This window comes from Euprymna scolopes, chromosome 42 (genome assembly GCF_053919585.1).
Source record: "Euprymna scolopes isolate OS-2025 chromosome 42, ASM5391958v1, whole genome shotgun sequence".
Lineage (NCBI taxonomy): Eukaryota > Metazoa > Mollusca > Cephalopoda > Sepiida > Sepiolidae > Euprymna > Euprymna scolopes.
This window is the reverse complement of record NC_136523.1, coordinates 238,475-264,939: the sequence shown is the minus strand read 5'-3', so window position 1 is coordinate 264,939 and position 26,465 is coordinate 238,475. Positions and strand designations below refer to the sequence as shown.

The following is a 26,465-nucleotide window of genomic DNA, read 5'->3' as shown; positions in this document are numbered from 1 at the left end:
TCGATCGCACTGGGGATTGGATTTTCAACCAGAAGACCGGATAATGTACTAGATAAAATTTAATTGCAAGTGACACTCTTCTGGAGGTTGACTTTACACCTGAATTCAATAAACATGGCTACTATCTTTGATAAATCTGTTCCACGGAAGAGAAGATACTTTTTTTTCGAATGCGATGAAAGCGACCATTGTAAACATTTTTTACTGAATCCGTGGATATGGCGACTGAGCGCTGGTAAAAAGAACTAATGGAAAAATATATTTAAATTATCATTCATGCTAAAATCATGTCTTCTCGCATCTTATACGGCTCAAGTATGATGTAATTATCCAAAAATCATCGACCATAGAGCATCCAGCCTTACCTTGATCTGCATTTGCAGGTCAAGCAATCTAACAACAAAACGAACCTTTACATTGCCGTCAAAGTACTGAACTAACAATGTGCAAAAAGGAATTAATTTTATGAAAATGCTGAAAAACTGTTGTTTTTTTTTTAAATTTTTATTATAAAATCTATTTAACTGAATAAATGCTTCGTTTTATTTATTGTTTTAGTGCTTCAAGAAGTTCTTGGTCGTGCAAGTGACCAAACCGCAAATCCATCACCACAAGAGACGTCTGCCCAGACGTCGCACGATTTGACCACTGCCAAACTAAAACAGTTAGACCTCGACTCTCTTGATTCACCGCATCTGATTCCTCTGCTCTTGGAAATGGTAAGAAGGGTTTTTTCAACGTTTCCAATCTCACCTGCCCTAAAAATACATAAAATATCTATCTATCTATCTATCTATCTATCTATCTATCTAGCTAGCTAGCTAGCTAGCTAGCTAGCATCAGTGAAAGCTTTAAACTATCTAGAATTGTCGGACACATAGAGTTTAACAAAAAATACTATAGGTTACATCAACTGAAAATTGTCTTTTATATTTGAATAACTATTATATTATAAAACTCAAATCGTCTTGATTAGGCAATAAAACCGTCCATCCAGTTTACAGATTCTGGTTTGAAAAATTTTGCGCACGCAAAGTTATGAAAGTGTTTTTTTTTTAATCGACATTTTTTTCGTGTTTAAAACTTCAAATAAAAACAAAAATGTAACACTTTTGCTTTTCTTTACATCGGCATTTTGCGAATTTTATTTGTATTTTTCATTGCAAGTTGGAAATGTTTTTCAAACAAAAATATAACAAATGTGATTTAGAGTTTTTATATATTCTGTAATTGAGAGTTTAAAGACGTTAACATTACTCAGATCAGCTTGCTCAGTCGTTAAAACAGTGTTAATAAAAAGAAACTACTTGACTATTAACACAAAATAACATTTGACTATTTTTTATAAATAGAACATAATAAAATATCGTACAATAATAACTGTTACCAAAGGCAATAAAAATGACATCTCATACTTAACTGGTTGATTAAGAAAAACAAAGAAGTTGAAACCATTTAATCGGTAAATCCTATTTCTCACTGTAACTGTAACCAAACGCATTTACTTTTCGTAAATATTTGATTTAGTTGTTAACGATTTAAACTATTTTAAGTATTTTTTTATTGCATTTAATTCTGTAATTGGTAGTTTAAAAACGTTAAATTTACTTGCAAATGTTTATTTTTTTTTCTTTGAAGATTATGCAACCAATAGACTTTTAGCCTGTTAAAAACGGGCAAACGTTATAGCCGCTGCCTTATGATAAGTGGTTTATGCTATATTGGCTTTCGTTAAGAGTCATACTATGTTGTTTACAAAGCCATTCGGCGGAAGTGACGTCAGACAGATTTTAAGGTACGAATGACCACCACTGCACACAATGTAGCTTTTATTTAAAGCAAATTTGGTTTCTATCTTAACATTTTCTTTTCAAATGGTTTTCGGGTACGCTGAAAACGAATATCGCATTTAAATTTTCTGCAACTAAGTAGTTTTCTAAATATTAAGCAAAATAATTCCTTATGTTAAAAGTGGTGACCGTTGTTGTACCCACAAGCGCGCATATTTTTGGCATAATTAATATACTCACTATTCCACAGCTAGCTATAGCATATACTGATCCAAAACGACACGGGTAGTCTAGTTTATTATAAAAATGAACATTTATTAAAAAACAAAGTAGTGTATTCAAAAGAGAACGATCCCTATTTATTTGACTCCCTGCGAGGGAAGAGTTAGACACAAGGCCAGATTTTAATGTGTGAAAAGCATATCTACACAAAAGGGGACATTCTAGAGTGGGACAAAATTTTAAATTCTCCAAGTCTAGAAGGATTTCTCATTCACTGACCGAGACAAAACAGGAGGAATCGTAGTATCAGAAACGATATTACATTTGGGTTTTAGCCAAACTTTTGAATATTTGTCCATATATTGGCCAACCTTTTTTTTACACGACTCTTTCGCCATCCTAACCGGAAGAGGGAGGAGTTTGACTCTTTGATGTTGCCGACATCTGTCAGCTCAAATCTATTCATCCACACATATTCAACTCCATAGAAATTGATCTTTTTATTAATTGATGAAAAACTTTATATTTAACGGAATAAATTATTTAAAATGAATCTTTTTTATAAAGTTACTTGATGTAAGTTGCTGAAAAGAACGAAAGATAATTAACGTAAAGACAGAAGGTGAGTATAGATCCTAGTTTAGAAAAGACTCAGGATATATTTAAGATCAAAACAGTAAGTGGGAAAAGAGTTCCACAACTTTTAGTTCTTAGAAAACTAATTAATTAAATATAGCTCACATTATGCACGCTTATGTCCAACAAATGTATTCCATAATTTATAAACATAGATGAATTTGTTAAGGAGTGACTCCTATACATAGAAATATAAAAAAAAATATAAACATATCTGCAGCTATAAAGACAAATGTGTATAGATACATTTTTTTTTACATGGGGATCACCACTTATCAAGGCCCGGAAGCCACTCGGGGATAAGAGTTATTTTGTGTACAATAATCAATGGGATAATATCGTAGTAATCGTTGGTATTGGAGATTTGATAAAGTGTCTTACTTAAGGGGGCGATTAATCAGGAATTTGTTTATGTTTGACTTGAAGACGTCCAAGTTGTAGTCAGGTGGGAAACAGGCAAACGGAAGAGAATTCCACAGGCGTGCACTATGTTCATGGAATCTACGTTTTAATTTAGGCACATATAAAGAGTGGGGGAAATTGCTGACAGTGGTTTTAGCTAGACGGGTGTTTATCATGAAGGATTGGCGAAAGGGGACCAGAGAGGATAGCTCGGACGAGCACTTGCCATGGAAATAACGATAAAACAAAGACAGGCTCGCAACGTCTCTTCTGTGGGAGAGGGGTTGCAGGGAAGAGAAGAGAGCATCCCCCACTAAGCCACGAAGTCTATTTTGTACTTTGTCAAGGCAGGATAGGCTGTTTTTTGAAGCTCCAGCCCAGATGTGGCAGCAGTACTCCATCTTTGGACGTACTTCGCTTTTATAGAGATAGAGAATTGCATCAGTAGTGAGATATCTTCTGGAGCGATAGATGGTCGTGTTATCAGCATAGATGTCAACGAATGATTGTTTTGGGAGATCATTGATGTAGATCAGGAAGAGAGTTGGGCCCAGGATGGACCTCTGAGGGACTCCAGCATTAATACTGTGGGCCTCTGATTGCTGTCCATCAACCACTACTCTTATGAACCTATCAGAGAGAAATTATTTAATTATTGAGAAAACATTTCCAGTTATACTGTAGCTGGAAATCTTGTGAAGTAGACCCTTATCGAAGGCCTTTGATATGTCAAGAGCAATTGCCCTAGAAAGGAAGCCTTTGTCAAGAGATCCACCAATCCTATAGGATATAACTGTCAGCACATCAGCTGTAGATCTAGCAGAACGGAAACTATATTGCATGTCACTAAGGATGTTATTTCTGCTGAGGTGGTTGACTACTTCTTTATTTAATATGGATTCCAGTAACTTACTCATGACACACAAGAGACTTATTGGTCTGTACTGAGAGGGAGATGACTTGTCACCTGAGTTCTTAAATACAGGGCATACTGACGAGGTTTTCCAGGGTGTTGGAAAGCACGTCTCCTTAAACAGTTTTGTAAGTATGGGGCAAGTTCTGGTTGAAGCTTTTTTAACACTATAATTGGAATGCCGCCTGGGCCAGTTGCTTTACTGGAATCAAGGTTGTTGATAAGTTTGGCGACCTCGTGCACAGATATTTGTATGTTGGATAGTGTGTTGTCTGTTGTAGGAGGAAAGTTGATGCCCTTCGTTGCATAGGGTATAAGCTGCAAAGTTCTTGGCAAATAGTTTGGCCTTGTCTGATGCTGATGAGATGACCTCAGGTCCATTGATGATGGTTGGGATAGAACGCACGCATCTGTCCAGGATCCTGTTTGCTATTTGCCAAAACTGGTGGGAACCAAGCCACTGTTCAGCTACTTTGGATTTGACAGACTGAGCATATAACTCTCTTGCATTTTTTATTACTTTTTTACAGTGGTTGCTGCCAGTACTGAAGGCAGCTTTAGTCTCAGTACATTTATTACGTTGGTAGCTATGGAAAAGTGATTTCTGTACGCGATGGCAGCAGCACATTCTGGGGAGAACCATGGCTGGCTGTTAGGTTTTTGTTAGAATTTTTTGGATGGTATGAATCGGTCTATGCTTACAATTAACCATTCGGTCAGGTCTGATACTATAGAGGACACATCCTTTTTAAACATGGAATGCAGAGGTAGATCAGATATGAATGTATGGAAGCGATCCCAGTTAGCCATAGAGTATCGATATACAGTATGCTGGAGAGGTACATCTGAAGACTTGTATTTCATTTTTATCTTAACTGATACAACTGTGTGATCAGAGGATCTCAGGGGAGATAGAACGGAACATGAACATAGCTCAGGGGAAGTTGTGAGAAAAAGGTCTAGAAGGCTTGTATACTGACCAGTAGTATCGGGCACACGGGTGGGTGCGTGAACAATCTGAGTGAGGTCATAGGCAATGGCAAAATCATGACAAAACCTCCCCTCATCATCGGTCTTATTTGAGTGGGTTAGCCATTCCACATTATGGACATTGAAGTCACCGCAAATGTGAATGGTAGCCGAAGGATGAGCAGACAGGATGAGGTCAATTTTCTCAGATATACTCTTAAGGACAGTAACCCCGCTGTTGTGGGAGCGATAGAGAGCAAATATGAATGCGGTGGTGTAAACAAGTGCAACCCGGAAGCACATATAAGGTAAATTAGGGTCTTCTCTGGAGATATCCCTACCACACGGGAAACCATCTTTAATGTAGACGCATATTCCATGTCCATGGCGATCATGGGGGTCAGATTTAGATGTTAAGTTAGAATATCGTTTTATTATGAACTCATCTAGGGAAGTGGTCGGCCCTATGCCAGTTTCGCTTAGGAAGAGTAAGTCCGGTTTCGTCTCCTGTAATTGGGTTTCAACCTCTGGAAAGTTGGAAAGTAGACCCCTGATGTTGGAGAAGGAGACATGGTAGTAGGGGTCTATGTTGGAGGATGGAGTTCTAGGTTTATTCGTGCTTTTTTTTTTTTTTAGATATTTCATGTTGAGTTTTGGGGGTTTGTGGAACAGGTCGACAGACTAGGTTAGAGTAGGACAGAGAGGGAAAGTAAGAGAGAGAAAGAGAGGAAATTTTTTTTGTAGCACATGATAAGGTAAAGCTGTAACAATTACCTACTAGTATGGCATCGAGAGGCCCCACCAGAAGCTACTGCATGGTCAAGAATCCATTCACCAAATGGCAATACAGCAGCCCCAGTACTTTACACCTGCTGATAGGACAGCCTCCTTAGTGGTTAACCAAGATTCGGGTCCCTGACTATCAGGCGGGTAACGTCAGCCCAGATGAAACGTTTATCTCCAGCACCCTTACTAGTGACATGGCCACAAGGATAGACATAGAAACAGAAAACTTTCCGACATCTCAGACTACTGTTCAGGAAGTATTACCAACCTGGAAAACAGCTTTTTCTTCACCCTTTGTCAGAAAAATCACTCATTGTAAATGAGGACTGAGAGACAAAAATGGAGAAGCGAGAGTTACTGGAGCTGCCAATAACACAACCACAGTGTATTATCTACTCTCCATTAAAAATAAATGTAAGGACTTATTAATATCTACTTAATATAAGTCCGTTAAAAATGAATGAAAATTGTTAGGAGTCATATATTCTATAAAACAAACAAAAAAAAACTCATTCATGATATAATTGGGATGTTATAGGAAGGAAATTGAAGTATTTTTAATCTGACGAGGATGTTTTAGTACTTAAGGTACCATGTTTAATCTTCTAATATATATATACACACACACACACACACACACACACACACACACACACACACACACACACACATATATATACACGTACATACAAGAGAGAACTTGAATACTTATTATACATTGTGTCTACGGTCTCTCTATACAAAGGTTTGTCAGGACAACCTGACATGAGGATATTTCCCGCTACAAGTAAACAATGACTAAATATTCAAAATAAAATTGCAAACACAAATAAGATCCTTTCGATATAGCTACAGCAAACTGGCTTACACGAGGATTTGTACACCTTTGTAAAGTTATGCTGCTCATAGTAACAAACTAGTCTGGATATTCCACCAGACTAGATAAATTCCTGTCCTGAAATCCAGTAAGACCAAGAGAAAGATATAATATAACGTAGTTAACTGGTCAATAAGTAAGAGGCAAATTAATATTACTAACTTATTTACTAACTTAACATTTGAGAAATAAACAGAGAACTTTAATGAAATATTTGATTATCCATGCATCTCATATAGAGATCAAGTGTTAACCCCAGGAAAGGGACCCGTTGATGTTTTAGAACTTCAACTGAAGTAAAATGAAACAAGTGATTGAAATTACATATCCACCTATAAATTTTATTGTTTGTATGTGCATTGTTGCTACTCGGCTTAAAGATCCGATTCATTTTGGCCTGTGAAATTTGTCAAAGCATTTTAAGTTTTTAAATTTGCATCTTAAGAATAATCGTCCTTGTTTTAAAATATTTCTGAAAAATAATTGCATTTTTTCTTTCTTATTTTGTCCATTTTTAGCTCCAAGAAAAATCCGAACTTTTAGCCTTCCAGAAGCTGGCAGCAAGAATTTTGTCGAACAAAGTTAAGGAATTACAATTTCTGCAGTGTGAACATTTATTGCAACCGACATACAACAGCAAGTGCATGAATAAAAACAGCAAAGCATTTACGGGTCAGACGATGCCCATCCCAGAACAGAGCCAGTCTCATTCACCTATAACCCTCCGCACTAACATAAAGACACCGATTTCCATGAGTGCGCCTGCTTCACCGACATGGTGGTCATATTAAAAAAATAATGTTATTTTGGAGAAAGAATGCTTGGTTGCTTGTAAGAATGTCATTTAAACCATCTGAAAAGGAGAACTCACGCTTTTGAAAAAAACAATAACAATCTTAGATTTGGTGTCTATATTGTATGGCACATCAACCCTTTTTTGGTTAATCAATGCTAAAGTATAAATGGCAATCGGACAATTGTTACCGACTCAGACTAGGAATTTGTTCTGTCGAAGTTTGTCACATCTCTTGTATCACTTTTACTCACGACTTCAGTTATTGGGTAAATAGTAGCATTGACTAGATTCCATAGTCTTGATAAGTCTAGGAGAAGGAATGTTCTGAAATCACAACTATATCATGGAAATCAGTAGAATTACTTGGATAGACCTAGTTGCTAAACTTCAAGCATCATAAAAAAGAAGAATGTCGTAAAAAGCATCGTCATCATCATATCCATTTTATTATCTAATTTTCTTGCAAAGAATAACATTTTCTGATAGTCTGTAATCTTAGTCTCACAACTTGATGGTCTTAAGAATTGATTCTGTTCAAATTCCACTTTCTTAGATTCTTGTTGATAGTTTGTATCATATTCTTCCCAGTTCTTCCCACTTTCCTCCGGTCATCCACGTTTAAATGTCTTCATTTTCTCATTCAAGAATTGTTCCTCTCAACATGGTCAACCCAATGTGGCTGATTGACCGGCAAAAGCTCATCAGGCTTTAGTATATTCAGCTTTGCCAAGGTTTGATCTGATCCCACATTATATGTCCAGCTAATCATTGCCGAAACAGGCGAATGACGACTGGATGCGGACTAAGCACTCATCTTCATACAGTATCAAGTACAGCTACTTTATACATTATTCCTGCTAGTAAAAGGAGTAATATATATATATATATATATATATATATATATATATATATATATATATATATATATATAAACATTTAAACCGAGCAAAGGATCTGAAGCAAGTATTTTTGGAGGTTTTCATGTTTCTTTCTTTATGAGCATCGATTATTTTTTTTCAATTTTATTTTTAACCGCTATCGTCTTTTATGTTTTAAACATCCGGCGTCATCTTTAATGCCTAGCCGCCCCTATCTCCTAATAATTAAAGAAAGTAAACAAAAAACAAAGTAAAGGGTAGTGTTTTAGGTTATCAGAAATAATTCGTACTTTTTGTTTCGACTCGCCATAGCTCGGTCCTATCTTATTAAAATAAAAAAAAATAACAAGACTTACATTGGAAAGTAAATAGGAATTAAGAAAACCCCGACCGTCTGAAATAAATTTGGAAAGAAAGCTTTCACTCTAAATAAAAAAGTCAACGGTAGATGTTTATTTTGTCTTTAAGTCATCACTGTTTATTTTGTCTTTAGGCCATCACTGTTTATTTTGTCTTTAGATCATCACTGTTTATTTTGTCTTTAGGCGATCACTGTTTTATTTTGTCTTTAGGTCATCACTGCTTTTTTTTGCCTTTGAGTCATCACTATTTTATTTTGTCTTTGAGTCATCACTGCTTTATTTTGTCTTTAGGTCATCACTGTTTTATTTTGTCTTTAGGTCATCACTGTTTATTTTGTCTTTAGGCCATCACTGTTTATTTTGTCTTTAGGTCATCACTGTTTTATTTTGTCTTTAGGTCATCACTGTTTTATTTTGTCTTTAGGTCATCACTGTTTATTTTTGTCTTTAGGCCATCACTGTTTATTTTGTCTTTAGGTCATGACTGTTTTATTTTGTCTTTAGGTCATCACTGTTTATTTTGTCTTTAGGTCATCACTGTTTATTTTGTCTTTAGGTCATGACTGTTTTATTTTGTCTTTAGGTCATCACTGTTTTATTTTGTCTTTAGGTCATCACTGTTTATTTTTGTCTTTAGGTCATCACTGTTTATGTTGTCTTTAGGTCATCACTGTTTATTTTGTCTTTAGGTCATCACTGTTTATTTTGTCTTTAGGTCATCACTGTTTATTTTGTCTTTAGGTCATCACTGTTTATTTTGTCTTTAGGTCATCACTGTTTTATTTTGTCTTTAGGTCATCACTGTTTTATTTTGTCTTTAGGTCATCACTGTTTATTTTTGTCTTTAGGTAATCACTGTTTATTTTTGTCTTTAGGTCATCACTGTTTATTTTGTCTTTAGGTCATCACTGTTTATTTTGTCTTTAGGTCATCACTGTTTTATTTTGTCTTTAGGTCATCACTGTTTTATTTTGTCTTTAGGTCATCACTGTTTTATTTTGTCTTTAGGCCATCACTGTTTATTTTTGTCTTTAGGCCATCACTGTTTATTTTGTCTTTAGGTCATCACTGTTTTATTTTGTCTTTAGGTCATCACTGTTTTATTTTGTTTGAGGTCATCACTGTTTATTTTGTCTTTAGAGGTCATCACTGTTTATTTTTGTCTTTAGGTCATCACAACTTATAATTATGATTTATATATTAAAAAATTAAATTACTCACTATGATTTTATATGACTATTAGTGCGAACACCGACGAAGACTATTTTTCCATCAATTTTGACGGAGAGTGAACACTAGTTTCTTTCTTGTCTGTGTCGATCCCCTCTCTCATTGAAAAGCGGTGATGTAAATTGGTGAGATGAAAATAGAAAACACAATTGTATTGCGTGACCATCTGATAATGCAAACAAACGTGATTGTATTGGATACATTATTCAACGGCCGTTCTCATCTTGAATGTTATTCACAAAACATTTCTTTTTTTACGTCTTCACGAACTTGGAAGTTTGTATGGACTTTGGTGAAATTTTAACAATATTCGCCATCAGATTATAAATATTCCGCAAATTTTAGTTTCTCCGTAGTATTTTAAATGCTTTTAATGTGCATATTAATAATTTATATTAATAATTTGTAATATATCAGACTTGCATTGAACTAATTCAACAAAATTTCCTGAATTTCGTTCTTTTTTCTTAAACGTGATCTTAGACATTAAAAAGAAGCAAAATAATTTAGTAAACATTTATTAACATTGGAATAAGGATTCCAGACATAAAGTTTAATAGTTGATAGAACGAGAATAGTTTACCTTAATCTTCATAATGAGACATAAAACTTGAAAAAAAAACCGTGAGGGTAACTTATTCTCGTTCTATCAACCATGACTGGGTAGAAGTATAAGTAACTCAGTATCGCTTGTACTGAAGACTGAACCTTCAACTTCCAGAAGACTGCCGCTTAAAACTGATTATTACCAGAAGCGACAAAAAAACTGGTATTATTATTATTATTATTATTATTATTATTATTATTATTATTATTATTATTAATAATAATAATAATAATAATAATAATAATAATAATAATAATAATAATAATAAAAAGAAAGAAGAAGAAGAAAAAGATTCCAAAGTTCGGTAAGACAAACCTCCAGATGGTACGTCGACCGAAACAATGTGATAATAACATCGAAGATGTCCAAATAATCTAACATTATCAACTGGTATCTGAAAATTCCGGAAGAGATCAAATCTTGCGCACAATAATAACAAAAACAAAAAAAAAAAAAAAAAAAAAAGAAAGAAAAACAAACGTTGTCATTTTATTTAAATGGAAATATCCCGTCTTATGGATAACGTATTTAAAATATTTGTATGTGAAAAATAAAGTGATTTTTCTAAAAAAAAAAAAAAATCTATTAATCGAATTTCAGTTAGAATAAATAAAAATTTATTTTTTCATAAATATATTTCTCTTTAATATTTCTTTTTTTCCACCCTGGTTTCTGGAAATTTATATGTTTATATCATTTTTTTAACGTTCAACAGAGCACGAAAATGCCTGTTGCCATGGTAATTGAACTGATTATTATTGTTACGCTTTATGATTAATGGTGTTGGTTGTTATTGTTTAAACAGTCCGACTTCTGCTGAGAGTTCGCGATGATCGCGATTCAGGCTCGCGCTTCAGCCTTACCGGGTCTCCTATTGGTTAGGCTTGTAAGATTTCGAGGTTTTATTTTCAACATCGAAAGCAGCAAAACTCGTCTGTTGCATACAAAGTCAAGGAAAGTTTAGCCAGAACACACAAAGCACAGAACACATGTATGTACAGAAGCAATGTTGCAATTCTGTACCTGATTCGTTGTTTTTTTTTGTTTTTACATGTAGAGGAAGAGGAGGACGAATTCTGATGTCAACTATTCCTTGATATTCGTTACAGACCTGCTCACCAGATTGTGCCCCTAACACGGCTAGCTACTGGAACTCCGGTTCCTGACAGCATAGCTCTTAATACATTGAGGACGGAGTGGATTTCAGAGTTGATGCTGGTTGTGTTATAGCATATCCATTTTCAGCATCAGACCCGGTGCTTCGTGCATTTGCGGTTCAGCCAAAGACTCTTCAATTCCGAGAAAATTATGTCATATAGAAACGGTTCCTTAGATTTCAGAATTTTAGTCAGTTTTCCTTAAAGGCACAGCGGATAAAATTGATTCCCCGAGCAGAAAATTTTGCATCATTTTTATATTTCCTTACAAAGATTAAAATCAAGATATAATACGTCTAAACTTTATGTCTAGAATCCTTGTTCAAAGTCAAAATCCTTTACATTATTTGGAGTCTTGAAAATATCTAAAATTTAAGGCTTTAGCTTGAGTACTCTTAAGAAAAGAATGACATTCGAGGAGTCTTGATTTATTGGATATTAACTACGGATAAAATTTAATGCAAATCCGAAATATTTTCGAAATAACATTTCTTTCTTCGATCTGTGAAGCTCACATTTGAATCCCTTACACCTCGTGTTCCAAAATCATAATGATCGGTGAATTAGTTTAGGAGTGAATCAGGTACATACAAATGTATAAACATACTTAATTTTATAAAGATAGAGATTAGTGCGAACACTGGTGGAACATACTTTCCGTTATTTTTGACGGGTGTGGTGTAAAGTAATACACGTAAAGTAGTGCAACAAAAAGGACTCTCTTTCAGATGCATCCGTTCAATTTACGCGTTTAACGGTGAAATTGCTCATCGTGACAGACGATGGTCGTCAGCATGGTAATACTTAGAAACTTTATGAAAATGTTATTTCAAGTTTGTCACATGCCTACAAATCTTCGATTTAAAACGTGACAGAGGAACGGACCGATCAAACATTACCAGGGCCTTTTACACAGATTTGTTGACGCATCTCTGTTGCTGCTTTAAACTTAAGCATCTTACTTGACTTATGTGAATACTATAGAGAGCTTCTCCACATGCTTGAAAACAAAATTCCGACACTTATCATGATCTTGGGAAAATCAGTTGACAGAAACAGCATGTCAGTTTCAACCCTTATCTGGTCGGCTCATTACTTTGGTGATCATTCGACTTGATATGATTTCTTTACATAGCTGGAGTCTAGTAGCCGGGAAACCAACCCAAACCACTTGAATCTATTTTTATTTGAATATCGTTGTTGATTTACTAATATGAATCCTCTTTCTGATATCTGCAATTCTACGCCTATCTCGCAAAGTTCTTAAAATTTTAATTTCAAAGATATTGAGTTTCCTCTCATGCTCTGCCGCTTATAATCTGCGTTTCGCTTGCACACACAGTAATAAGAACTATTAATGCGTTGTAAATTCTTAACTTCAGAAGCGTTGATATGTCTTTCTTGTTCCATATCTTTTTTTTTTAAACGTTCAAGTGCTGAAGTTGCTATACCTATAAGAAAACCCATAAGCCAAGAAATAGTCTCAAACATCGATAGCATGTTTATGCTATTCCAAATTTAAGCCAAATTTAAGCCAACTATTAATTTTCTTATAATGCAGATTGGACGTATCTTAAATAAGATACAACATTTCAGTCTGTGTGTTTAGCATTATTTAAAAAGACATGTCAACAAAATCTTATTTACATAGGAGTTCAAAAGGACTAAGCAGCTCTACAGTATCTTTTTTCTAAAACGGAAAAAACTCTGCTCATAGTATTTATGTTTAGTGTTAGGCACAGATAGAGAGTAACAGAAATTGTTGACAGTTGTAACAAACTGTTGTAACAAATTATTGTAACAAATACTCGTTTAGCAACGAGTATTTGTTATAAACCATAGATTGGAGCTCAGTCGCGCACTTGCCATGAAAGTAACGATAGGGCAGAGATAGACATACGCAACGTTTCTTCTGTGAGAAATGGCAGTATTGAGGCGAAAAAGTCCTCACCCACTAAACTCCAGAGACGGTTTTGGATCCGGGAAAGGGTACTCTTAGAAACTCCTCCCCAGATATAACAGCAGTAATCCATCCGAGGTTGTATTTGACTCTTGTACAGGTACAGGATAGAATCAGGAGCGAGATAGTTTCTGGGGCGATAGAATGATCTGGAAACGAATCTAATGTAGGTCTTCTATTTCAGGTCAGGGGTCAAGATCAGTCCCGAAGTATCGAAGCAAGGTGTTTCTTCAAGACGAGAGCAAGCAATAGTGGTGAAAAATGGAAGTTTTGTTTTGGGTTTGCATTAAAAATAACTATTTTTTTACTCCATTGAAAAACACGGTCTAGATAAGAAAAGAGAGAATCAGAAAGAACCTGGCCATTGCCGACCTTTGAAGTGTTGCCATAGATGTTAGTGTCATCTGCATAGATATCGACGAAAGATCTCAGAATGTGGTTTGGAACATTGTTAATGAAGATCAGGAAGAGAGTTAATCCCAGAAGGGATCCACGTGCTACGCCAGTGTTAATACTGTTAGCTTCGGAATTTTGCCTATCAACGACTATTTTAATAAACCTTATTGGAAAGAAAAGATTTGATGGTTAAGGTAGTTTCTATTAATACTGTAGCTGGACATTTTATAAAGTAGACCTTTATGCCATATCCTATCAAATGTCTTAGATATGTCAACAGATATTGGTATAGAAACGAAGCCACCGTCAATAGGTTCATTGATCTTCTATGATATCACCGTCAGCAATATCAGCTTTGAATATCTCAGAACGGAAACCATATTGGATGTCGCTGAATATGTTATTTTTGTTGAAGTGGTTGAATTTTCTCTAATTGTCACAGACTCTAGTAACTTATTTATGACACACAGGAGACTGATTTTTAAATACTTGGCATACTATCGATGTTTTCCAGGCAGGTGGAAAGCGTTTTTTAAAGTTTTTTTTTTAAAAACTTTTTAGTATAGGAGTTAGTTCCGTTTGAAGTTTTTAAAATCACTATGATGTTGTCAGGTCTAGTTATTTTGTTGGAATCTCGGTTCTTGATAACACTGTTAATGTTAATGTCTGTTAATATTAATGTTAATGTCTGTTAATGTCTGTTAATATTAATGTCTGTTAATGTCTCGGACAGATATATGCATGTCGCTTAGAGTATTTTCAGTCCTGCGAGGAAATTCAGAGGTTAGGCGACCCTAAAGTGGAGTTTAATGCGAAATTCTTGGCGAAGAGTTTGGCTTTGTTTAATGTCGGTAATCACTTCAGGACCATTGACTTCATAATAGATATGTTTGTTTCATTGTTGGTACCCGGAAAATGCCTGAGTAACCTGATCGTGGGAGAATGTTTGATTTGTAGAAATATTTCGATAACAAAAAGGAATGTTTGAAAAACAAAAAAACAAAAAAATGTTAACTGTGGAATTATAACATAAACCGAAGAGGTTAGGAATTTTTGTTGATAAATAATAACGAATAACGTAACAAAGCATCAGGTGATTTGATTCTTTAAACCATGTGGAGTGATGACATAATTTAGGAAGGAAACTTTTTATTTATACGTAGAGTTTAGTCAATTTTTTATTTATACGTAGAGTTTAGTAGAGTTTGAGAGAGACAAGCGAGCTAGCGACCCGTCGTAATGGCTCTGAACCCCGAAGAAGCTGTCGGAATAATGTTGATAAAATGTAGAGCGTGCAACTTTCTAAATGGGAGAAACATTCTGTGAATAAAAGTTACTCTTTGTCTTTGTTTAAATTTGCAGCTTCCGAGATCCATAAAAAGAAAATCAAAAGATGGACAACGTACGTTTTCTATTGTAAAACCTCATAGAATTGTGTTCTGTCATTTTGTATTTTCCGTATTTGCTTTATGTCCTATAGAATTGTGTTCTGTCATTTTGTATTTTCCGTATTTGTTTTATGTCCTATAGAATTGTGTTCTGTCATTTTGTATTTTCCGTATTTGTTTTATGTCCTATAGAATTGTGTTCTGTCATTTTGTATTTTCCGTATTTGTTTTATGTCCTATAGAATTGTGTTCTGTCATTTTGTATTTTCCGTATTTGTTTTATGTCCTATTAAATACATTTATACACGCACCAACCAGACAATCACAAACACTAAAAACTCTAGCATACATAAACAACGAACATCATGAGACGACCAATAGAGACGTTGTCATAAGCATATACACGTTACGCACATTCAATAGACACGTAAATGCATGAACATTTGACGACACAAGTATACACTCGTTATATAGACGACTATATGACATATTTGTATATACATCCCCGACAATACAACATGTTCTACGGGCATTTTTTTTCATTTGTTGCTCTGTGTCAAAAAACTGTACGAATTTATTTGTCACTATCTCAATCGCTGACACCAAGTTGCGTGTGAGTTGAGTGATTATTAGATTAATTGGAGGTTTATCAAGCAAGAGGTTGGAGAAAATATCGTTTGCTGCTTCAATTAACACTTAACATTTTATTACATAACTTATTAGTAGATAAAATTGATATTGATTTGATTAAATTTGATGGATAGTTCGATAAAAGCATTGATAACTATGATAGGATCGGAAGATACAAAATGTTATTGCGAAAAAGTATTTTATTTACCTCATCTCCGGTTATGTGTGGGTTTGAACAGTCAGTGCACCAGGATTAGCGCACTTTGGTTTATAAAAAATTGTCTGAGTAGTCCCATCCGGTAGGCGATTAATAACAAACTAACTCTTTTCTCGAAAAAGAAAGGTAAACAAAGGGTGAACTCCTTGGGAGTGCACATAACCATAGCTCAATTCAATGGACTAAAAGGACATACTGAGGACGCGTAAAATGGAGAAATCCTTAGAACAAGATCACACGATCATGCAAATGCGTGGAAGAATCTAATAAGAGGCAAATAATCCTCCGCGTGTAGATCATTGCTAAGAATTTAAAGTTGTCTCATAAAGAACAAGAATATTAAAGTTGTCTCATAAAGAACAAGAATTTAAATGTATCTCATAAAGAACAAGAATATTAAAGTTGTCTCATAAAGAACAAGAATTTAAATTTATCTCATAAAGAACAAGAATATTAAAGTTGTCTCATAAAGAACAAGAATATTAAAGTTATCTCATAAAGAACAAGAATATTAAAGTTGTCTCATAAAGAACAAGAATTTAAATTTATCTCATAAAGAACAAGAATTTAAAGTTGTCTCATAAAGAACAAGAATTTAAAGTTGTCTCATAAAGAACAAGAATTTAAATTTATCTCATAAAGAACAAGAATATTAAAGTTGTCTCATAAAGAACAAGAATATTAAAGTTGTCTCATAAAGAACAAGAATATTAAAGTTGTCTCATAAAGAACAAGAATTTAAATTTATCTCATAAAGAACAAGAATATTAAAGTTGTCTCATAAAGAACAAGAATATTAAAGTTGTCTCATAAAGAACAAGAATATTAAAGTTGTCTCATAAAGAACAAGAATATTAAAGTTATCTCATAAAGAACAAGAATATTAAAGTTGTCTCATAAAGAACAAGAATTTAAAGTTGTCTCATAAAGAACAAGAATATTAAAGTTGTCTCATAAAGAACAAGAATTTAAATTTATCTCATAAAGAACAAGAATTTAAATTTATCTCATAAAGAACAAGAATTTAAAGTTGTCTCATAAAGAACAAGAATATTAAAGTTATCTCATAAAGAACAAGAATATTAAAGTTGTCTCATAAAGAACAAGAATTTAAAGTTGTCTCATAAAGAACAAGAATTTAAATTTATCTCATAAAGAACAAGAATATTAAAGTTGTCTCATAAAGAACAAGAATTTAAAGTTGTCTCATAAAGAACAAGAATTTAAATTTATCTCATAAAGAACAAGAATATTAAAGTTGTCTCATAAAGAACAAGAATATTAAAGTTGTCTCATAAAGAACAAGAATATTAAAGTTGTCTCATAAAGAACAAGAATATTAAAGTTATCTCATAAAGAACAAGAATATTAAAGTTGTCTCATAAAGAACAAGAATTTAAAGTTGTCTCATAAAGAACAAGAATATTAAAGTTGTCTCATAAAGAACAAGAATTTAAAGTTGTCTAATAAAGAACAAGAATATTAAAGTTGTCTCATAAAGAACAAGAATATTAAAGTTGTCTCATAAAGAACAAGAATATTAAAGTTATCTCATAAAGAACAAGAATATTAAAGTTATCTCATAAAGAACAAGAATATTAAAGTTGTCTCATAAAGAACAAGAATATTAAAGTTGTCTCATAAAGAACAAGAATATTAAAGTTGTCTCATAAAGAACAAGAATTTAAATTTATCTCATAAAGAACAAGAATTTAAAGTTGTCTCATAAAGAACAAGAATATTAAAGTTATCTCATAAAGAACAAGAATATTAAAGTTGTCTCATAAAGAACAAGAATATTAAAGTTGTCTCATAAAGAACAAGAATATTAAAGTTGTCTCATAAAGAACAAGAATTTAAAGTTGTCTCATAAAGAACAAGAATATTAAAGTTGTCTCATAAAGAACAAGAATATTAAAGTTGTCTCATAAAGAACAAGAATATTAAAGTTGTCTCATAAAGAACAAGAATTTAAATTTATCTCATAAAGAACAAGAATTTAAAGTTATCTCATAAAGAACAAGAATATTAAAGTTATCTCATAAAGAACAAGAATATTAAAGTTGTCTCATAAAGAACAAGAATATTAAAGTTATCTCATAAAGAACAAGAATTTAAAGTTGTCTCATAAAGAACAAGAATATTAAAGTTATCTCATAAAGAACAAGAATATTAAAGTTGTCTCATAAAGAACAAGAATTTAAAGTTGTCTCATAAAGAACAAGAATTTAAATTTATCTCATAAAGAACAAGAATATTAAAGTTGTCTCATAAAGAACAAGAATATTAAAGTTGTCTCATAAAGAACAAGAATATTAAAGTAATCTCATAAAGAACAAGAATATTAAAGTTGTCTCATAAAGAACAAGAATATTAAAGTTGTCTCATAAAGAACAAGAATTTAGAGTTGTCTCATAAAGAACAAGAATATTAAAGTTGTCTCATAAAGAACAAGAATATTAAAGTTATCTCATAAAGAACAAGAATATTAAAGTTGTCTCATAAAGAACTAGAATTTAAAGTTGTCTCATAAAGAACAAGAATATTAAAGTTATCTCATAAAGAACAAGAATATTAAAGTTGTCTCATAAAGAACAAGACTTTAAAGTTGTCTCATAAAGAACAAGAATTTAAATTTATCTCATAAAGAACAAGAATATTAAAGTTGTCTCATAAAGAACAAGAATATTAAAGTTGTCTCATAAAGAACAAGAATATTAAAGTTGTCTCATAAAGAACAAGAATATTTAAGTTGTCTCATAAAGAACAAGAATTTAAAGTTGTCTCATAAAGAACAAGAATTTAAAGTTGTCTCATAAAGAACAAGAATATTAAAGTTATCTCATAAAGAACAAGAATATTAAAGTTGTCTCATAAAGAACAAGAATTTAAAGTTGTCTCATAAAGAACAAGAATTTAAATTTATCTCATAAAGAACAAGAATTTAAAGTTGTCTCATAAAGAACAAGAATATTAAAGTTGTCTCATAAAGAACAAGAATTTAAATTTATCTCATAAAGAACAAGAATATTAAAGTTGTCTCATAAAGAACAAGAATATTAAAGTTGTCTCATAAAGAACAAGAATATTAAAGTTGTCTCATAAAGAACAAGAATTTAAAGTTGTCTCATAAAGAACAAGAATATTAAAGTTGTCTCATAAAGAACAAGAATATTAAAGTTGTCTCATAAAGAACAAGAATATTAAAGTTGTCTCATAAAGAACAAGAATTTAAATTTATCTCATAAAGAACAAGAATATTAAAGTTGTCTCATAAAGAACAAGAATATTAAAGTTGTCTCATAAAGAACAAGAATTTAAAGTTGTCTCATAAAGAACAAGAATATTAAAGTTGTCTCATAAAGAACAAGAATTTAAATTTATCTCATAAAGAACAAGAATATTAAAGTTGTCTCATAAAGAACAAGAATATTAAATTTATCTCATAAAGAACAAGAATATTAAAGTTGTCTCATAAAGAACAAGAATATTAAAGTTGTCTCATAAAGAACAAGAATATTAAAGTTGTCTCATAAAGAACAAGAATATTAAAGTTGTCTCATAAAGAACAAGAATATTAAAGTTGTCTCATAAAGAACAAGAATATTAAAGTTGTCTCATAAAGAACAAGAATATTAAAGTTGTCTCATAAAGAACAAGAATATTAAAGTTGTCTCATAAAGAACAAGAATATTAAAGTTGTCTCATAAAGAACAAGAATATTAAAGTTGTCTCATAAAGAACAAGAATATTAAAGTTGTCTCATAAAGAACAAGAATTTAAAGTTGTCTCATAAAGAACAAGAATATTAAAGTTGTCTCATAAAGAACAAGAATTTAAATTTATCTCATAAAGAACAAGAATTTAAAGTTGTCTCATAAAGAACAAGAATATTAAAGTTGTCTCATAAAGAACAAGAATTTAAATTTATCTCATAAAGAACAAGAATTTAAAGTTGTCTCATAAAGAACAAGAATTTAAAGTTGTCTCATAAAGAACAAGAATATTAAAGTTGTCTCATAAAGAACAAGAATATTAAAGTTGTCTCATAAAGAACAAGAATATTAAAGTTGTCTCATAAAGAACAAGAATATTAAAGTTGTCTCATAAAGAACAAGAATTTAAAGTTGTCTCATAAAGAACAAGAATATTAAAGTTGTCTCATAAAGAACAAGAATATTAAAGTTGTCTCATAAAGAACAAGAATATTAAAGTTGTCTCATAAAGAACAAGAATATTAAAGTTGTCTCATAAAGAACAAGAATATTAAAGTTGTCTCATAAAGAACAAGAATATTAAAGTTGTCTCATAAAGAACAAGAATTTAAAGTTGTCTCATAAAGAACAAGAATATTAAAGTTGTCTCATAAAGAACAAGAATATTAAAGTTGTCTCATAAAGAACAAGAATTTAAAGTTGTCTCATAAAGAACAAGAATATTAAAGTTGTCTCATAAAGAACAAGAATTTAAATTTATCTCATAAAGAACAAGAATTTAAAGTTGTCTCATAAAGAACAAGAATATTAAAGTTGTCTCATAAAGAACAGGAATTTAAATTTATCTCATAAAGAACAAGAATTTAAAGTTGTCTCATAAAGAACAAGAATTTAAAGTTGTCTCATAAAGAACAAGAATATTAAAGTTGTCTCATAAAGAACAAGAATTTAAAGTTGTCTCATAAAGAACAAGAATATTAAAGTTATCTCATAAAGAACAAGAATATTAAAGTTGTCTCATAAAGAACAAGACTTTAAAGTTGTCTCATAAAGTACAAGAATTTAAATTTATCTCATAAAGAACAAGAATATTAAAGTTGTCTCATAAAGAACAAGAATTTAAAGTTGTCTCATAAAGAACAAGAATATTAAAGTTGTCTCATAAAGAACAAGAATTTAAATTTATCTCATAAAGAACAAGAATATTAAAGTTATCTAATAAAGAACAAGAATATTAAAGTTGTCTCATAAAGAACAAGAATTTAAAGTTGTCTCATAAAGAACAAGAATTTAAATTTATCTCATAAAGAACAAGAATTTAAAGTTGTCTCATAAAGAACAAGAATATTAAAGTTGTCACATAAAGAACAAGAATTTAAAGTTATCTCATAAAGAACAAGAATATTAAAGTTGTCTCATAAAGAACAAGAATATTAAAGTTGTCTCATAAAGAACAAGAATATTAAAGTTGTCTCATAAAGAACAAGAATATTAAAGTTGTCTCATAAAGAACAAGAATTTAAAGTTGTCTCATAAAGAACAAGAATATTAAAGTTGTCTCATAAAGAACAAGAATTTAAAGTTGTCTCATAAAGAACAAGAATATTAAAGTTGTCTCATAAAGAACAAGAATATTAAAGTTGTCTCATAAAGAACAAGAATATTAAAGTTGTCTCATAAAGAACAAGAATTTAAAGTTGTCTCATAAAGAACAAGAATATTAAAGTTGTCTCATAAAGAACAAGAATATTAAAGTTGTCTCATAAAGAACAAGAATATTAAAGTTGTCTCATAAAGAACAAGAATATTAAAGTTGTCTCATAAAGAACAAGAATATTAAAGTTGTCTCATAAAGAACAAGAATTTAAATTTATCTCATAAAGAACAAGAATTTAAAGTTGTCTCATAAAGAACAAGAATATTAAAGTTATCTCATAAAGAACAAGAATATTAAAGTTGTCTCATAAAGAACAAGAATATTAAAGTTGTCTCATAAAGAACAAGAATATTAAAGTTGTCTCATAAAGAACAAGAATATAAAAGTTGTCTCATAAAGAACAAGAATATTAAAGTTGTCTCATAAAGAACAAGAATATTAAAGTTGTCTCATAAAGAACAAGAATTTAAAGTTGTCTCATAAAGAACAAGAATATTAAAGTTGTCTCATAAAGAACAAGAATATTAAAGTTGTCTCATAAAGAACAAGAATATTAAAGTTGTCTCATAAAGAACAAGAATATTAAAGTTGTCTCATAAAGAACAAGAATATTAAAGTTGTCTCATAAAGAACAAGAATTTAAAGTTGTCTCATAAAGAACAAGAATATTAAAGTTGTCTCATAAAGAACAAGAATTTAAATTTATCTCATAAAGAACAAGAATATTAAAGTTGTCTCATAAAGAACAAGAATATTAAATTTATCTCATAAAGAACAAGAATATTAAAGTTGTCTCATAAAGAACAAGAATATTAAAGTTGTCTCATAAAGAACAAGAATATTAAAGTTGTCTCATAAAGAACAAGAATATTAAAGTTGTCTCATAAAGAACAAGAATATTAAAGTTGTCTCATAAAGAACAAGAATATTAAAGTTGTCTCATAAAGAACAAGAATATTAAAGTTGTCTCATAAAGAACAAGAATATTAAAGTTGTCTCATAAAGAACAAGAATTTAAAGTTGTCTCATAAAGAACAAGAATTTAAATTTATCTCATAAAGAACAAGAATTTAAAGTTGTCTCATAAAGAACAAGAATATTAAAGTTGTCTCATAAAGAACAAGAATTTAAATTTATCTCATAAAGAACAAGAATATTAAAGTTGTCTCATAAAGAACAAGAATATTAAAGTTGTCTCATACAGAACAAGAATATTAAAGTTGTCTCATAAAGAACAAGAATATTAAAGTTGTCTCATAAAGAACAAGAATATTAAAGTTGTCTCATAAAGAACAAGAATTTAAAGTTGTCTCATAAAGAACAAGAATATTAAAGTTGTCTCATAAAGAACTAGAATTTAAAGTTGTCTCATAAAGAACAAGAATTTAAAGTTGTCTCATAAAGAACAAGAATATTAAAGTTGTCTCATAAAGAACAAGAATTTAAATTTATCTCATAAAGAATAAGAATTTAAAGTTGTCTCATAAAGAACAAGAATATTAAAGTTGTCTCATAAAGAACAGGAATTTAAATTTATCTCATAAAGAACAAGAATTTAAAGTTGTCTCATAAAGAACAAGAATTTAAAGTTGTCTCATAAAGAACAAGAATATTAAAGTTGTCTCATAAAGAACAAGAATATTAAAGTTGTCTCATAAAGAACAAGAATATTAAAGTTGTCTCATAAAGAACAAGAATATTAAAGTTGTCTCATAAAGAACAAGAATATTAAAGTTGTCTCATAAAGAACAAGAATATTAAAGTTGTCTCATAAAGAACAAGAATTTAAAGTTGTCTCATAAAGAACAAGAATATTAAAGTTGTCTCATAAAGAACAAGGATTTAAATTTATCTCATAAAGAACAAGAATTTAAATTTATCTCATAAAGAACAAGAATATTAAAGTTGTCTCATAAAGAACAAGAATATTAAAGTTGTCTCATAAAGAACAAGAATATTAAAGTTGTCTCATAAAGAACAAGAATATTAAAGTTGTCTCATAAAGAACAAGAATATTAAAGTTGTCTCATAAAGAACAAGAATTTAAAGTTGTCTCATAAAGAACAAGAATATTAAAGTTGTCTCATAAAGAACAAGAATATTAAAGTTGTCTCATAAAGAACAAGAATATTAAAGTTATCTCATAAAGAACAAGAATATTAAAGTTATCTCATAAAGAACAAGAATATTAAAGTTGTCTCATAAAGACCAGGAATATTAAAGTTGTCTCATAAAGAACAAGAATATTAAAGTTGTCTCATAAAGAACAAGAATTTAAATTTATCTCATAAAGAACAAGAATTTAAAGTTGTCTCATAAAGAACAAGAATATTAAAGTTATCTCATAAAGAACAAGAATATTAAAGTTGTCTCATAAAGAACAAGAATATTAAAGTTGTCTCAGAAAGAACAAGTATATTAAAGTTGTCTCATGAAGAACAAGAATTTAAAGTTGTCTCATAAAGAACAAGAATATTAAAGTTGTCTCATAAAGAACAAGAATATTAAAGTTGTCTCATAAAGAACAAGAATTTAAATTTATCTCATAAAGAACAAGAATTTAAAGTTGTCTCATAAAGAACAAGAATATGAAAGTTATCTCATAAAGAACAAGAATATTAAAGTTGTCTCATAAAGAACAAGAATATTAAAGTTGTCTCATAAAGAACAAGAATATTAAAGTTGTCTCATAAAGAACAAGAATTTAAATTTATCTCATAAAGAACAAGAATTTAAAGTTATCTCATAAAGAACAAGAATATTAAAGTTATCTCATAAAGAACAAGAATATTAAAGTTGTCTCATAAAGAACAAGAATATTAAAGTTATCTCATAAAGAACAAGAATTTAAAGTTGTCTCATAAAGAACAAGAATATTAAAGTTATCTCATAAAGAACAAGAATATTAAAGTTTTCTCATAAAGAACAAGACTTTAAAGTTGTCTCATAAAGAACAAGAATTTAAAGTTGTCTCATAAAGAACAAGAATATTAAAGTTGTCTCATAAAGAACAAGATTATTAAAGTTGTCTCATAAAGAACAAGAATATTAAAGTTGTCTCATAAAGAACAAGAATATTAAAGTTGTCTCATAAAGAACAAGAATTTAAATTTATCTCATAAAGAACAAGAATATTAAAGTTGTCTCATAAAGAACAAGAATTTAAATTTATCTCATAAAGAACAAGAATATTAAAGTTATCTAATAAAGAACAAGAATATTAAAGTTGTCTCATAAAGAACAAGAATTTAAAGTTGTCTCATAAAGAACAAGAATTTAAATTTATCTCATAAAGAACAAGAATTTAAAGTTGTCTCATAAAGAACAAGAATATTAAAGTTGTCTCATAAAGAACAAGAATTTAAAGTTATCTCATAAAGAACAAGAATATTAAAGTTGTCTCATAAAGAACAAGAATATTAAAGTTGTCTCATAAAGAACAAGAATATTAAAGTTGTCTCATAAAGAACAAGAATATTAAAGTTGTCTCATAAAGAACAAGAATTTAATGTTGTCTCATAAAGAACAAGAATATTAAAGTTGTCTCATAAAGAACAAGAATTTAAAGTTGTCTCATAAAGAACAAGAATATTAAAGTTGTCTCATAAAGAACAAGAATATTAAAGTTGTCTCATAAAGAACAAGAATATTAAAGTTGTCTCATAAAGAACAAGAATTTAAAGTTGTCTCATAAAGAACAAGAATATTAAAGTTGTCTCATAAAGAACAAGAATATTAAAGTTGTCTCATAAAGAACAAGAATATTAAAGTTGTCTCATAAAGAACAAGAATATTAAAGTTGTCTCATAAAGAACAAGAATATTAAAGTTGTCTCATAAAGAACAAGAATTTAAATTTATCTCATAAAGAACAAGAATTTAAAGTTGTCTCATAAAGAACAAGAATATTAAAGTTATCTCATAAAGAACAAGAATATTAAAGTTGTCTCATAAAGAACAAGAATATTAAAGTTGTCTCATAAAGAACAAGAATATTAAAGTTGTCTCATAAAGAACAAGAATATTAAAGTTGTCTCATAAAGAACAAGAATATTAAAGTTGTCTCATAAAGAACAAGAATATTAAAGTTGTCTCATAAAGAACAAGAATATTAAAGTTGTCTCATAAAGAACAAGAATTTAAAGTTGTCTCATAAAGAACAAGAATATTAAAGTTGTCTCATAAAGAACAAGAATATTAAAGTTGTCTCATAAAGAACAAGAATATTAAAGTTGTCTCATAAAGAACAAGAATATTAAAGTTGTCTCATAAAGAACAAGAATATTAAAGTTGTCTCATAAAGAACAAGAATTTAAAGTTGTCTCATAAAGAACAAGAATATTAAAGTTGTCTCATAAAGAACAAGAATTTAAATTTATCTCATAAAGAACAAGAATATTAAAGTTGTCTCATAAAGAACAAGAATATTAAATTTATCTCATAAAGAACAAGAATATTAAAGTTGTCTCATAAAGAACAAGAATATTAAAGTTGTCTCATAAAGAACAAGAATATTAAAGTTGTCTCATAAAGAACAAGAATATTAAAGTTGTCTCATAAAGAACAAGAATATTAAAGTTGTCTCATAAAGAACAAGAATATTAAAGTTGTCTCATAAAGAACAAGAATATTAAAGTTGTCTCATAAAGAACAAGAATATTAAAGTTGTCTCATAAAGAACAAGAATTTAAAGTTGTCTCATAAAGAACAAGAATTTAAATTTATCTCATAAAGAACAAGAATTTAAAGTTGTCTCATAAAGAACAAGAATATTAAAGTTGTCTCATAAAGAACAAGAATATTAAATTTATCTCATAAAGAACAAGAATATTAAAGTTGTCTCATAAAGAACAAGAATATTAAAGTTGTCTCATAAA

At 30.5% G+C, this 26,465-nt stretch overlaps 1 protein-coding gene across 10 annotated transcripts in view; it reads left to right on the top strand.

Moving 5' to 3' along the window:
* The window catches only part of LOC145266900 (coiled-coil domain-containing protein 125-like), a 99,809-nt gene extending 88,707 nt beyond the window's left edge, over window positions 1-11,102 (top strand). For 7 of the 10 annotated variants that reach the window (XM_080122675.1, XM_080122672.1, XM_080122674.1 and 4 more), the window contains 2 exons: window positions 559-719; window positions 7,114-11,102. In XM_080122675.1, the coding sequence (XP_079978801.1) occupies window positions 559-719; window positions 7,114-7,386 (434 nt within the window). In that variant the 3' untranslated portion in view covers window positions 7,387-11,102. The remainder of the gene's footprint in view (window positions 1-558; window positions 720-7,113) is intronic. The other 3 variants (XR_013864789.1, XR_013864788.1, XR_013864787.1) reach the window with 3 other exon arrangements.
* Window positions 11,103-26,465: the final 15,363 nt, after the last annotated feature.